This window comes from Patagioenas fasciata, chromosome 14 (genome assembly GCF_037038585.1).
Source record: "Patagioenas fasciata isolate bPatFas1 chromosome 14, bPatFas1.hap1, whole genome shotgun sequence".
Taxonomy (NCBI): domain Eukaryota; kingdom Metazoa; phylum Chordata; class Aves; order Columbiformes; family Columbidae; genus Patagioenas; species Patagioenas fasciata.
The window spans coordinates 1872977-1884852 of NC_092533.1; the positions used below are offsets into that span (position 1 = coordinate 1872977).

Genomic DNA, 11876 nt, shown 5'->3' on the forward strand with positions numbered 1-11876 from the left:
TCAGGGCATCTGGGTCCTCCTTGTGTTACGGGGCATGTGCTGGCTGCCAGTTGTCCCTGTGAAGTGGAGCCTGCCCGCCCCATTGGTCCCTCCCTGACACCTCCACAAAGCGCAGTCCAGGTCTCAGCCCCAGCCCCGTGCTGGCTGGGTGCACACCCAGCACCAGAGCACCCAGCACCAGAGCGCCCAGCCCCATTCCTGTCCCCGGCTCTCGCCCTGCTGCTGCTTTCCCATTGCTGGCGGGGCTGTCTCCCCAGCGGCACCACCTCGGAGCATGCACAGCCGTTCACCCCCTAGTTCACGGTGCTCAGCTCCGCTCTGCAGCCCAAGGAGATGCTGCAGGCTGAGGATGAGCTGGCACCAGGGCCAGCCAAGCCCAGCAGCACCAGCCTGCACCAGGACATCCCTCATCCTCACCAGCCCTCAGCCCCAACAGAGGCTTTCCCTGGCTCCCAGGTAACCTAAGATCCAGCGCTTAGTCAGATGCCCAGGGACAGCACGGAGCAGCGGGGAACCGAACACCTGCAGCTTATGACTCCCCCGCTGGCACAATCCCCCCAGCCCCAAAAGGCACCAGCGCCCAGCCGACGGGCGCTCCTGGGGGACCACGTCCCTCGCCAGGCCACCGCGTGTGGCCGCTGCTTTCCAGGCTGCTGGCGGGGAGCACGGGGCTGCGGCAGCGCGGCTGGGACCCCCAGCACCCCCTCCCGCCGGATCCTGCCGTGCACACTTTTATTCCAGCAGTGCAATTAGCCTTGCTGACCCCTGAAATCCTCAGCCTCTCTAAGCAGCCATGCATTAAATCCCGGATCCAAGAGTGGAAATAGACTTCGTAAAAGGCTTACGGCCCTATTTATTACATTTTACGCATGACGGAGTCCGACAGCACAGCAACGGCGCTGCGTTTGGTGCTGGCTCTGCCTCTGTGCCAAGGCAGATGGACAGACAGACAGGCAGGTTTGGAGCAGGCAGCAGAGCCTTGGCGGGTGTCTCCTCCCGGCTGGGCTTTGGTTGCCAGCTGAGTGCTTCCTGAGATGCAGGCAGGCAGGGATATCGATCTAGATGAAAGCTAACACTGCTCTCGGGGCTGGGTAGCCGTATCTACTGCACATTTGTATTCCTTAGAGCAGGGCAGGAGGGCTGCAGCCATCTGCCGGAGCGGCTCGGGGATCCTGGGGATGCTGCAAGCCCTCTGGCCGCATCTCCAGATCTCCAGCACTGCCTCCTCCCATTTCAATGCGCAGCTTTTACCTTCTCTATTTCACCTCCACCTTGCCAGAGCCAAATAACACAGACCTCAGGAGGGCATCACCAAAACAGGAGGTCCTTCACTGATCCTTTCCCGTGGGTGCTCCTGCCCTGGTGGGATGGCAGGGGTGGCAGAGGACCCTGCACAGCAACCGAGCACTGGCAGGAGACTGCAGAGCTCTGAGCTGGGCAGAGGGGATGGCAAGGGACAGGGAGAGACAGGAGGTGGTCACACATGCCTGCATCCCCCCGCCATGGCGTGCGGGGGAAGCAACAAGAAAAACACAGAGATGAAGGCTCAAATAGCCGAGGGACCCTCTGCTTTCCCACATCAAACATCAGGAACCCTCACGCATGTCTCCATCAGGGCCCGAATCAGCAGACAGATGAGGGAGCCCCTGCAGCAGCGCTGGGCAGTCACTCGCTGTCAGTGCTGCAAAGTGGGGAGGAGCAGAGGGGGCACACAGCAGTGCCTCCTCCACGCGCTGTGCTGCAGAGACTCGAGCAGCACACCCTGTGCTCCTCACCCCGAGTCCCTGGGACACTGGCACATACGGACACAAACAGCAGCTCCCGCTTCCTCAGAAGGGACCCACAGCATCCTCATTACAGGGCAGTCAGAGACATTAAGAAACAAAAGCAAAGGCCATTCTGTGCACCTCTGAGACACTTGGTTTCCACCAAAATTTGGTGCAACACACAAGCCTTGCTGATCCCAGGCGGCACAAGGGAACCTCACCACGCCATGCGGGCAAGCTAGCGAGGTGCTCAGACCGCTCAGCAAACCCAGCTCCCGTGTTCACTCCAAACACAACGAGGGGTCTTGTGCGTATGCAGAAGCAGAAGCGGGTCCATGGGATGCACATGATGCCCAGATCCTGCTGCTGCTGACATCTCAGCCACGCGTATGGGTCCCAGTGCCCGCGAGGGACGAGAGTGCATGTCCCTGGCAAGGGGCAATGGCACTAGCGGGGCATCCCTCAGCTCACCATTTCAAAGGGTCATTCCCATATCTTTCACTAAAAGAGCTCAAAGGCCTTTGATGCCTGCAGTGCCCTGTACACCTAAGAGCAGCAGGACCTTCGCCCTCCCTTGCCTCTCCAAGCCCATGCCGCAGCACTGGCCCTGCTCCAGCAGCCCTGAATGATCCCCCTGAGGTGCCACATCCCCACGAGACCCTTTGGCAGGGCAGGACCCTGAGGTTTCACTCTGGAGCTCAGCTCTGCTTCTGTGCTTCAGCACAGCTCCTTCCTCCAAGGGGAGGCGATGGCACGTTACCAAACAGCGTGTTTGGGCGTAGATGGGCTCTGGCCTCAAAAGGCACAGAGACGTTTAGGAAAAAAACCCTGCAGTTCACATCTTAACAGGTTCCTGTTGCCCCACCAGTCACTGCCACGAGCTCCCCACAGCCCCAGTGTAGCTGCAAGCCCACCCTGTAATGGCAGGGGAATAACCCTCCCAGCTTGACCGAAAGAGGTTTAAATTCCCCCTAACATCCATCCACAAAGGTCCCATACCCATCAGGGCACTCGCAGGCTAATCCTCCCTCCAGAGCAGCTGCTATATTTAGGCATCTAAATGCGACAGAGTGGCTCTTTCCAAAAAATAGTTAGTTTGGGTTACATAAATACAGAGAGAAACTTGAAAGCTGTGTTTCCAGGTCCTTGCGCTGCCATAAGCGAGCAGCAGAGACAAGGACAGTCTCCTCCTGATAATCTGCCTTTATTTTCAACTCGGCCGCATGTGCGGTGGGTTTCCAGCTCCTCTGGGCAGCGGGCAAGCCCTCGGACACCAACGGGAGGAAGGGCATCGGGGGCTTCTGATGCACTAACACAGCAATGGAGAATCCATCCCTGCAGGCGGGCCAGGCAGCACAACCCATAGCACAGCCAGGAGTCAACTGAAGCAAATAAACCAAGCAGCTCCAGCCCTCCCCATCCTGACAGTCCCCCGTGACACCCTCCCTGCTCAGCTGCCGGTTTCCTTCCTCCTGCATCCACTTCCACGTCCCAAAGCCTCTGGTGCCAGAAGGAGCAGAGATAGAAGTGCATGAGCAGGTCCCAAACAACCCCGGGGCTGCGGGGCAGGGGCTGCCCCTGCTCCCAGCTCGGTGCGGGGTGCTGGGGACGCTGGTCACCAGCAAAGCAGCGTCCCCACCAGAGCTGGGTGACAACACGCACCATGGGGCTTTCTGGGGACATGTACCACGTGCTTTCGTTTTCAAAATATATATAAATAGACATACTTATTCCTTCCTAAAAGGACATGGCAACAAGAAAATATAAAGTAAGGGGAAAAAAAAGCTCAAATACCATCCAACCTTTCAGCCTGGGAAAACCACACAGTTCTCACAGGTTTGAGCTCTGTTACCTGGGAAATGGGTTTCAGCACCCAAACCCCACATGTGTCAGTCTCCTGGTGGGGCCCACACAGAGGCAGAAACTTCCTTTTTAAGAAACACATTTGCAATTTTTTCTTTTCAGTATTAGCACAGCCAGGTCGTGTGCAAGCTGGCTCATCAGGAGGAACGATGCTGCTTGGTTTAAATCTCCAGCTATGCAAAGCTCTGGGGTTTCTACTGTTCAAGAGGTGTAAAAATCCTCCTGTCATTAAGATGCTGGAAGGTGGCTCTGAGCCACACACACCGCACACAGGCCCTGAGGCATGGGGGGAAAGGAAAGCAGCTAAGCAGCCGCGCTTTAAAGGGAGCCGACCGCAATGCAAAGTTTAATTAGCTTGAAGCCAAGGGCCATGGAAGGTGCAAACACTCGCACCGAGGCTGTGCAAGTCCCGGGAAATCAGGAGAGAGGGACTTGAGCTGGAACAAAGTTCGGTCCCGCCGTGCTGGGCGCCAGGTGAGCAACCTCTGTGTGCAGGGAAAGGGCACGACGTGCTCTCCTGGCACGAACCGCGGCGCAGCCCCGGTGTCCTGCCCTGCCCTGCCCTCCGCCAGCACTGCCGCGAGCAGCCAGAGCCGCCGTCCTGCCGGCAAAACGCGCGAGGAGCCGGGGGACCGCGGCTGCCCCAGCCCCGCGCCCGCCGCTGCGGGCACACAGTGCTCACCCAGGGGCTGGGCACGGACACGCCAGAGCCTTCCCTGCTCCAGACTTCAAGACGAGCGCGATGTTTTGCACCCCCAGCTCCTTGCGGTTATCCCAGCACATGCACAACCATTTACCCCAGTAGCGACCAGCGCTGCTCTTTGCAGCTCGGCCCATCAGTCTGGTGTATGTGCGAAGGGTCACGGCAGTGCCCTGCTGGGACGTTTCCCAAAACACCCCACAGCTACATTTGCACTTAATTCATTAAAAGAAAATAATAATGTAACTCCTACCCAGGCACTCTGGCTGAAAAGAAAGCAAGAAAGGGCTCAGCAAGAATGCTGCTGTGGCTGAGGGACAGCTGGGGCTGCTCGGGCTGCGGGTCCCCACGTGGCAGGACAACCAGGTCCCCAGTTGTCACTTGCATGCAGCAAAACCTGCAGTTCCCCCTCATCCAGGCAGGAAGGAGGAGAAGAAACACGATTAGAGGCAGCTGGGCTTCCTTCCGCACACGAGGCACAGCCCAGCACGCTGCCCCGGCGGCAGCTCAGCCCCAGCAGCCCCCGCCTGCACCAGGATGCTCTGCCCCCTCCCCTTCATCTCCCCCCACCACAGGATTTCCTTGCTCTTGATGCACATGAAAATTAGGAAATGAGGGCTCCTCAGGGACTAGGTGGGGAAGGCAGCGTTTGGCGGGGGGGAAAGGATGACACCTCCCACACCCCTCTCCTGCCGCCCCATACACTGGGGTCAGATGGGGTCCTGCAGCGTCCCCAAACAAAGGCCGGGGAAGCAGAAGCGACAGCGGCGATGAACTCTGTGCAAACTGAAACAGGAACAGGGGGCTGTTTCGGCCGGCGTGCTCCCTGCCGCTGCAGGCAGCGACCGCAGGAGCGGTGCAGAGGAGGAATTCAGAAAATGCATCTCCGTGAAGATAGGCTGCCCTGCAACCGCGGCAAGAGCTCCAGGCGCTCGTTTTATTCTCTGCCACCTCAGCACAAAAGCATCCATATAAAGCATGTGCCGCTCTGTCCCAGGGGAGGGGAAAAGTGTCACATCAGCCCTCCTGGCACACCAGGGTCTCTCCGGCTCGGCCCCCATCGCACGGGCTCCCCCTCGCCAAGGGCAGAGCCTCCTGCTCCCAGCTGCGAGGGCAAACACCAGCCCACTTGGCTGCCTGGGCGAGCAGGGTGCATGGGAACGGTGGGTACACACAGGCAGGTATAGAAAGCTCCTGTGATACTCCAGCAGGACCCTCATCATGCTCCCCCAACAAAGCTGATGGTACGGGGGGGCACTTGGTAGGCACCCAGCAGCTGCCAGCTTGGCCTGGGGGTGGCAGGGATGCAAGATAAGCAAAGCATTTTCCCTAAATCCCCGGCGGGATCAAAGGTCAGTCTGCCTGTTGGATGGGGCGATCACGAAAAGCCCCCAGGGCTGCCATAGTCTCCATGCCCATAACCAGCAGACACCAGACTTGCCACATGGGTGACGTCTCCCCAGGAGGTTTCCAGCTCTTACAGGGGCAAAGAAGATTTCCAGCTTTTATATTTCCCTGTCTTAATTATGAAACGAACCTCTTTAACATAGCGATTCACAGCAGCTTGACCATGGCTGTTGCCTCAGCCTGGGGAGGTGCAGCGAGACGGGGCACGGTAAGGACAGGGCTGATCAGACCCCGAGCGCAGCCAGGGCTGTGCAAAGTCCTTCGGTGTTTCTTGGAAGCTCCCATTATGAATAAAAGCAATAAATAAATAAATAAATAAATTGCCAGCCAGAGCTCAGGAAAAGTGCTGAAAAGCAGAACAGATGAGCGATAAGGGAAGGGAAACACATTGGCTGGATGATCACCCCGTGCCTATGGTGCGGCTGCCCCTGGAAGTAGGTCAGTACCTCACCTGACCGCCCGCCCCATTAACTTCAACCTTTAGTCTCTGTCTCATTCCTACAAGCAGAGGCCGCTTAAAACATCCCCTTCCAGGTGCTCGCAGAGGGTGGTTGGCCAGGCAGCGGGCAGGTGGTGAGAACTTACCCTCCCCAGCACAGCACGTGGACAGGGGAGCCCACTGCCTGCTCTTGGGGTGCGGGCAGGGGGCTGCCCCAGCCCATGCCCCCCAAGGACGAGGAATGCCACGTGGCCGGGACCATGACGGTCATCCCGGTACAGCCGCGCTGGCAGCGGTGGCTCCGGCATGTACAAAGTTCCCCCGCTGCTAAATCACTTCAGGCTGCCAAGCAGTCACGAGAAATCTAAGCCCGCGCAGGGTTGCCATGGAGCAGGGCTCGGCCACCGGAGCCCAAAGCCGATTCCTCCAGCAAAGGCGTTTGCTGATCTAGGCCCTGCTGGCACCTCGTGTCCCTGGTTCTTCTCGCCCCGGCTCCTTGGTGATGGCAAAGGAGTACAACATGCACGGTCCCAGAGAAGCCTCGTCTCTGGGGACAGCGCTGTCCCAGCAGAGCCAGGACCCCCTCTGTGCCAGAGAGCCCCACGTGGCACTTGTGCTGAGCGTGCCCTGCAGGAATGATGCCCCTCACACCAGGGACACCATCCCCAATGCCATCGACAGGCAGAAGCGGTGGCTTTGGTGGCGTTTACCCTGCAGGCACTGGGCAGCGAAGGCACGGGCTGCCCCCGCGCAGCCTCCGCACCAGCTGCATGGGTGACGTCCCCCGTGGGTGCTGGCACGTGCTGGCCGAGGGAGAGCCTGCCTTTGCTGGCACTCTGCCTGCTGGCAACACGGACACAGGGCTCCCGTGCTCTGCCACGAGCTGCACCCCAACCCCACCACGGGAAATGTCTGAGCCTGGCAGGCTCAGCGCGCTGGCAGCACAGCAAACCGCCTGCCAGGACCAGCCACGGCATCACTGTCCCCAGCCCTGCGCCGGGCGCTGCAGGACCCATTCCTCAAAGCCAAGAAGGCGTTTGGGGCAGGAAGAGTAACCCCAGGGCATCTTTCGTTGGACAACCCACAGCACTGAAGTGCCAGAGCAAGTGGAGTTTCTAAGTACAAAGGGGCTTTTGACATTGGGAAGGTTAATGTGGGAGAGAGATCTATCTCCTTCACAAAGCTCCCTTTGCTGGAGGCACTAGGTTGAGACCTTAATTATTCACCTGTTGGAGAGGTGCCTTTCCATTATGGCATGAGACTGGAGCAGGGATGTGCAGGGAGGAAAGCGCGCGGCACGGGCGGCGCTGGAGCCCTGCCAGGGTGGAGAGCACCCGGGGATCTGCTCCAAAGCAGGGGGTGCCGGCAGGTAGGAGCGTGGAGGGGCTCCCCGAGGGGCAGATTTCAGGCTTGCCCTCCTTTCCCCGCAGCTGCTCTCCTGGCTCCGAGCAGCAGGCTCAGCAGCGCGCCACACTCGCCATCTCCCGCCGCCACCGCTGCAGCTGCTGGCATCCTCAGCAACCGCCACCACGCGCCTTGCAAACGTACTGGCACGGCCTCTGCTAAATGCCACCACGGCACAGCCTCCCAGTGCCACCCGCAGACAGCGAGGGGGTCTCCAGCCCCCGCGACGCAGTGGCCCCTCAACCCAAGCTGCAGCAGTTCAGCCAGGCTGCAGACACACTGTGCACAGGCCCTGGGCTGCCCCAGTCATCCAGACCACCCAAAAATCTTTGAGAGAAAAGCTGCGTAAAAAGCAGAATACGAGTCTGCTCAGCGAGGACTGTCAGAAATTCGGGATGCATCCCTATGTCACTACCAGCAGTAACAATCCACCTGATGGACTGCTTTTCCATCCAGGGCTCACTGTGCCTCCCGCACTCATCAATGGATTAAGCTGTTAGCAGGAAGCTGAGAAGTTAAAGAGAGAATATTGTATTTCAGTTCATGTGATCTTTAAGCCTCTCTCTGAGAAGCAGCCTGTTGGTTTGGTTTTTTTTCCCCTGCTGCACTTTGTTTGGAGTTCTTAAACAAATCGAAGCTGTAAGATCAAACTGTCTCTGCCTCTTGTGAGGATGCTGAGCGCCGCCGGCCGCTCCACGGTGCTCTCGGCAGAGCCGCCGGGCTGGCGTTTTCCAGCGCCTGGTACCAGCAGACGAACCAGCTCCAAACAGCTTTATACCTCCGAGTGACAAAAAGTGGCACAGAACGGATTAAATGGGCCCAGAAATGACACGTTTTGAATCTCAGCAAAACCAAATCACTTGTTTTCAGAAAGGGGAAAGGAGTTGTCAGGAGAACGGCAGACATCAAGTAAAAAACCCTGATTTTCTTTCTGTAGCAATGCAGGTACCACGTGAACCATCGCTGGCCTCGATATTTAAATAGAGGTTAGCAGGCATCCTCAGCAGAAGCCCATATAATTAAGGGACTGATACAAATACCATGTCAAACCTTCGCCGTGCATCTCCCCGAGAGCCCGTCTGATACAAATTCCATGTCAAACCTTCACCGTGCATCTCCCGGAGAACCCTTTTGAGGATTCATCCCCTGCAGAGGAAGGAATCCCCTGGCACCCCCACGCACCCAACTGCAAAACCTACTGCAAAAGCAAGGGCTGCGGAGGAGTGTGGGGAAGAGAGGAGGGGAGTCAGAGCTCCTCAAGATTTCCATGAAGGAAACAGCTAATATTCATGATCTCGTGGCCTCCTGACATTGTAGCCTCGCAGGATAATCTGATCTTGTGCTGGAGCGCTGGGGACTTTGCCCAAGCAGCTTTCGGGCTTCATTGAGGAGTCAGTAACCCAGTTGTAAGCAGAGGCTCGTACAGTAGTAATGGGAGAGACGTCAGCGGCCAGCCCGGGACCGCCTCCCGCTCCGAGTTACAGAGCAGGCATGTGACAGCAGCCCGGGCGGGAGCCCTCCCTGCAGTTTCATCAGAGGTTAAGGTACAAGCACAACACATGCTTACAACTTCAGGCTTTTCTTAAGCAAATCCATGCAAATCACAGCTGGAGAGGGGGGGGCTTTTTGTTTTTTCCTTTATTTTTTTCTTCTTTTTCTTTTCTTTTCTTTTTTCCCCTGCCTTTAACCCCACTGTGCGCGCGGGACAGAGAGGAAATGCAATTATCAGAAGCAGGCGCAGGGCGGGAGAGCAAACACAGCCTGCACAGCACTGCCAAGGGAGCCCGCAGCGGGCTGCAAAGCTCCCTTTGCTGCTCTTCACGTTATGCACCCTGCAGACGTCAGATCAGCACTGTGTGCCCATACCTATACTGCTCCCTCCAGTATAGTGCACATAGGGGAGAACGAGAGAAAAAGAGAGCTCAGGCACAGCAAACCATACTCTAAGAGATGCCATGAAAATGGTCTCATTTAATCACGGGCCATTTTGCAGTCCCTAATTTTGCAGGGGATATTCACAACATGGTGGTTTTGCACCACATAAGGATGACAATTCTCAGGATTTTTCTTTCCCCCTAAGTAGTCCCTTTTCGAAACAAGATTCCTAAATTGGCGTGTCAAATGCTGACAGAAAAAGCAAAATGAAACGAGCCTTGCGATGTGTGCTGCAATCACATGAGCTCTTCATTTCATGCTAAGCATGTGGAGAATGGGCAGGTTATTGCAGGAAGAGGAGCCAGGAACTTTCACCTGCCCGGGGAGCAGCAGGTCTGGTGAGAGCCGCAGCCTTTCTGCCACTTCCCAGGGATGCCATCCCATACAACCAGCTGCCTCTCCTCTAGCCGACGGTTCCCTCAGCATTAATAAATCCATCCAAATCAGAAAACACAAACCGCTTACAAAATCTTCTCACCCTTCCTGACCCTTCTGCTGTAATCAACCTCTCAGCAGCTCTTCGTTAACAACCAAAGATGCCACCTCCCCCCGGCTCTGCCCCCAGCGAGCTGCCCGGGTCCCGTGCCAAGCAGGCGGCTCTGGAGCTGGTGCATGCGAGGAGAGGCGCCGGACCACATCAATCTAGCTGGTGGCAAGACCTGCCCGGTTCTGTCTGGCACACCTACCAGGAGCAAATCTGATTTACCAAGCCTTGAGATCTTATTTGTTTTGAACCCAAACAGCAGGATTAGTCCCCGTCCCATTCCTCACACACATGGTCCCGCTGTCTGCAATCAGGTGAGAGAGCAAGGGTTGGGATGAATGCGCTAGCTTCACAATCGAAGCTATTTTGTAATCTGTTGTTATGAAAGTGAAGGGCTGGAGGGATGATACATAACTACAGAAAACTCTTCCCACTTGCACCAGTCTCATCAATCCAACTGCAAAATGTGCGGTTGTGCTCCAGATCAGTCACGGCTTTTGCTACTGCCCGGCTTATTGTATAGCGCCAGTCTTCCACCCCCCAAAATGGAAAAGCATGCAAGCCCTATAGCCAGCACGGCTCGCTCTCGTGATCGTGCAGGAGCTGCCAAGGAGCCTTAATCTGATTTTAATACCCAGCTCAGTCCAAAAGCGAGTCCATCCACATTTTGGAGCCGCTGATTCGCAGCACCGAGACCCCTCTCGCTGTCACCCGCCCCGTTCCCAAACCGCCATCCCCCAAGATCCCAGCCCGTATGCGTGTAACTGACGCTGGGCATGACTCATCCCACAGCCCGGCTCTTATCAGCCCCCACCGCGCAGCCCCCTGCGGAGCGCCCCCCCGCACCGCGGCGTCCCCCTCCTCACCTCTGCAGCGGGGGGGCTGTTGCAAAAGGGTGTGTGGGGGGGTGCCAAAGCCCATCGACCCATCAACTTGTGTCCCCCCCCTCCCAAATTCCCCGCGGGGGCGCGGGAGTCCACGTGCGAATGGTGCTGAAAGCGCCGGCGGGGCTGCGGGGCTGCTGCCGCGCCAGGGCCGCCCCGAGGCCACGGGCACGGAGAGAGCTGCGGGGGCGGCCGCGTTCTGCGCTTCTCCCCTCCCCTTATTTCCCCCTCTGCGCATCCGTGGAGCAAACGGGACCCCCGCAGATCCTCCGGGCACCTGGGGTAGGAGCCGGCCCCCGCACTTCCCCCAGAGGGAGGATGCGGGAACCGGCTTTTCCCCCCCATGTGCCCGGGAAGCGGGGAGTCTGCCGCCTTTCCCCCGGCAAGTTGCACCGCGCTGCGGAGCCGGACAGCAGAGCCCCTGCACCGCCTGCCCTACCTGGCTGTCAGCGAGGTAACTGAACACGAAGGAGGAAAGATCCTCATCGAGCAGAGAGCTGCAATCCGGCCCCGGCTCCGCCATCTTCCACCTCCGGCTGGGGCTGAGGCGGCACCGAGCATGCAGCAGGCGCGGCGGCGGCGGGGAGCCGGGCGGCCGGCGGGGCGGAGCCGCCCGCAGCCCCCGCCCGCCGGCTGCGGAGCCGGAGAGGGCGGTGGAGGAGGGACGGGGGCGGGAGGGAGCAGGGCGGGAGGGGGCGGCCGCGGGGGGAGTGCCCCGTGGGGCTTGCGGCCACGCGCGGGACACGCACCCACTTTAAACACTGCTGTGCGCGGCTTAGAAGTGCCCGCCCTTAGAAGTGGGGGCACCTCGGGGTGCTGCCAGCATCACAGTGCACGGCTCAACAGTCCCCAGATCACCCCGTGTTGAGATACATAAACCCTGAGTGCTTGTGTTGAGCAGAGGGTCACATCCAGGCTTAACTGGGGACGCTTCCATGCTTGCAGAGTGCCCCATGGGGCTCGCAGCCATACATGGGGCACAAGCACCTTCTTG

General features: G+C 58.4%; 1 protein-coding gene across 1 annotated transcript in view; it reads right to left on the reverse strand.

Annotated features, from left to right (window-relative positions):
• The window catches only part of PPARGC1B (PPARG coactivator 1 beta), a 50773-nt gene extending 39291 nt beyond the window's left edge, over positions 1 to 11482 (reverse strand). Inside the window, exon 1 of the mRNA XM_065849348.2 lies at positions 11322 to 11482. Coding sequence (XP_065705420.1) covers positions 11322 to 11405 — 84 coding nt within the window. The 5' untranslated portion in view covers positions 11406 to 11482. The remainder of the gene's footprint in view (positions 1 to 11321) is intronic.
• Between the last annotated feature and the right edge of the window lie 394 nt (positions 11483 to 11876).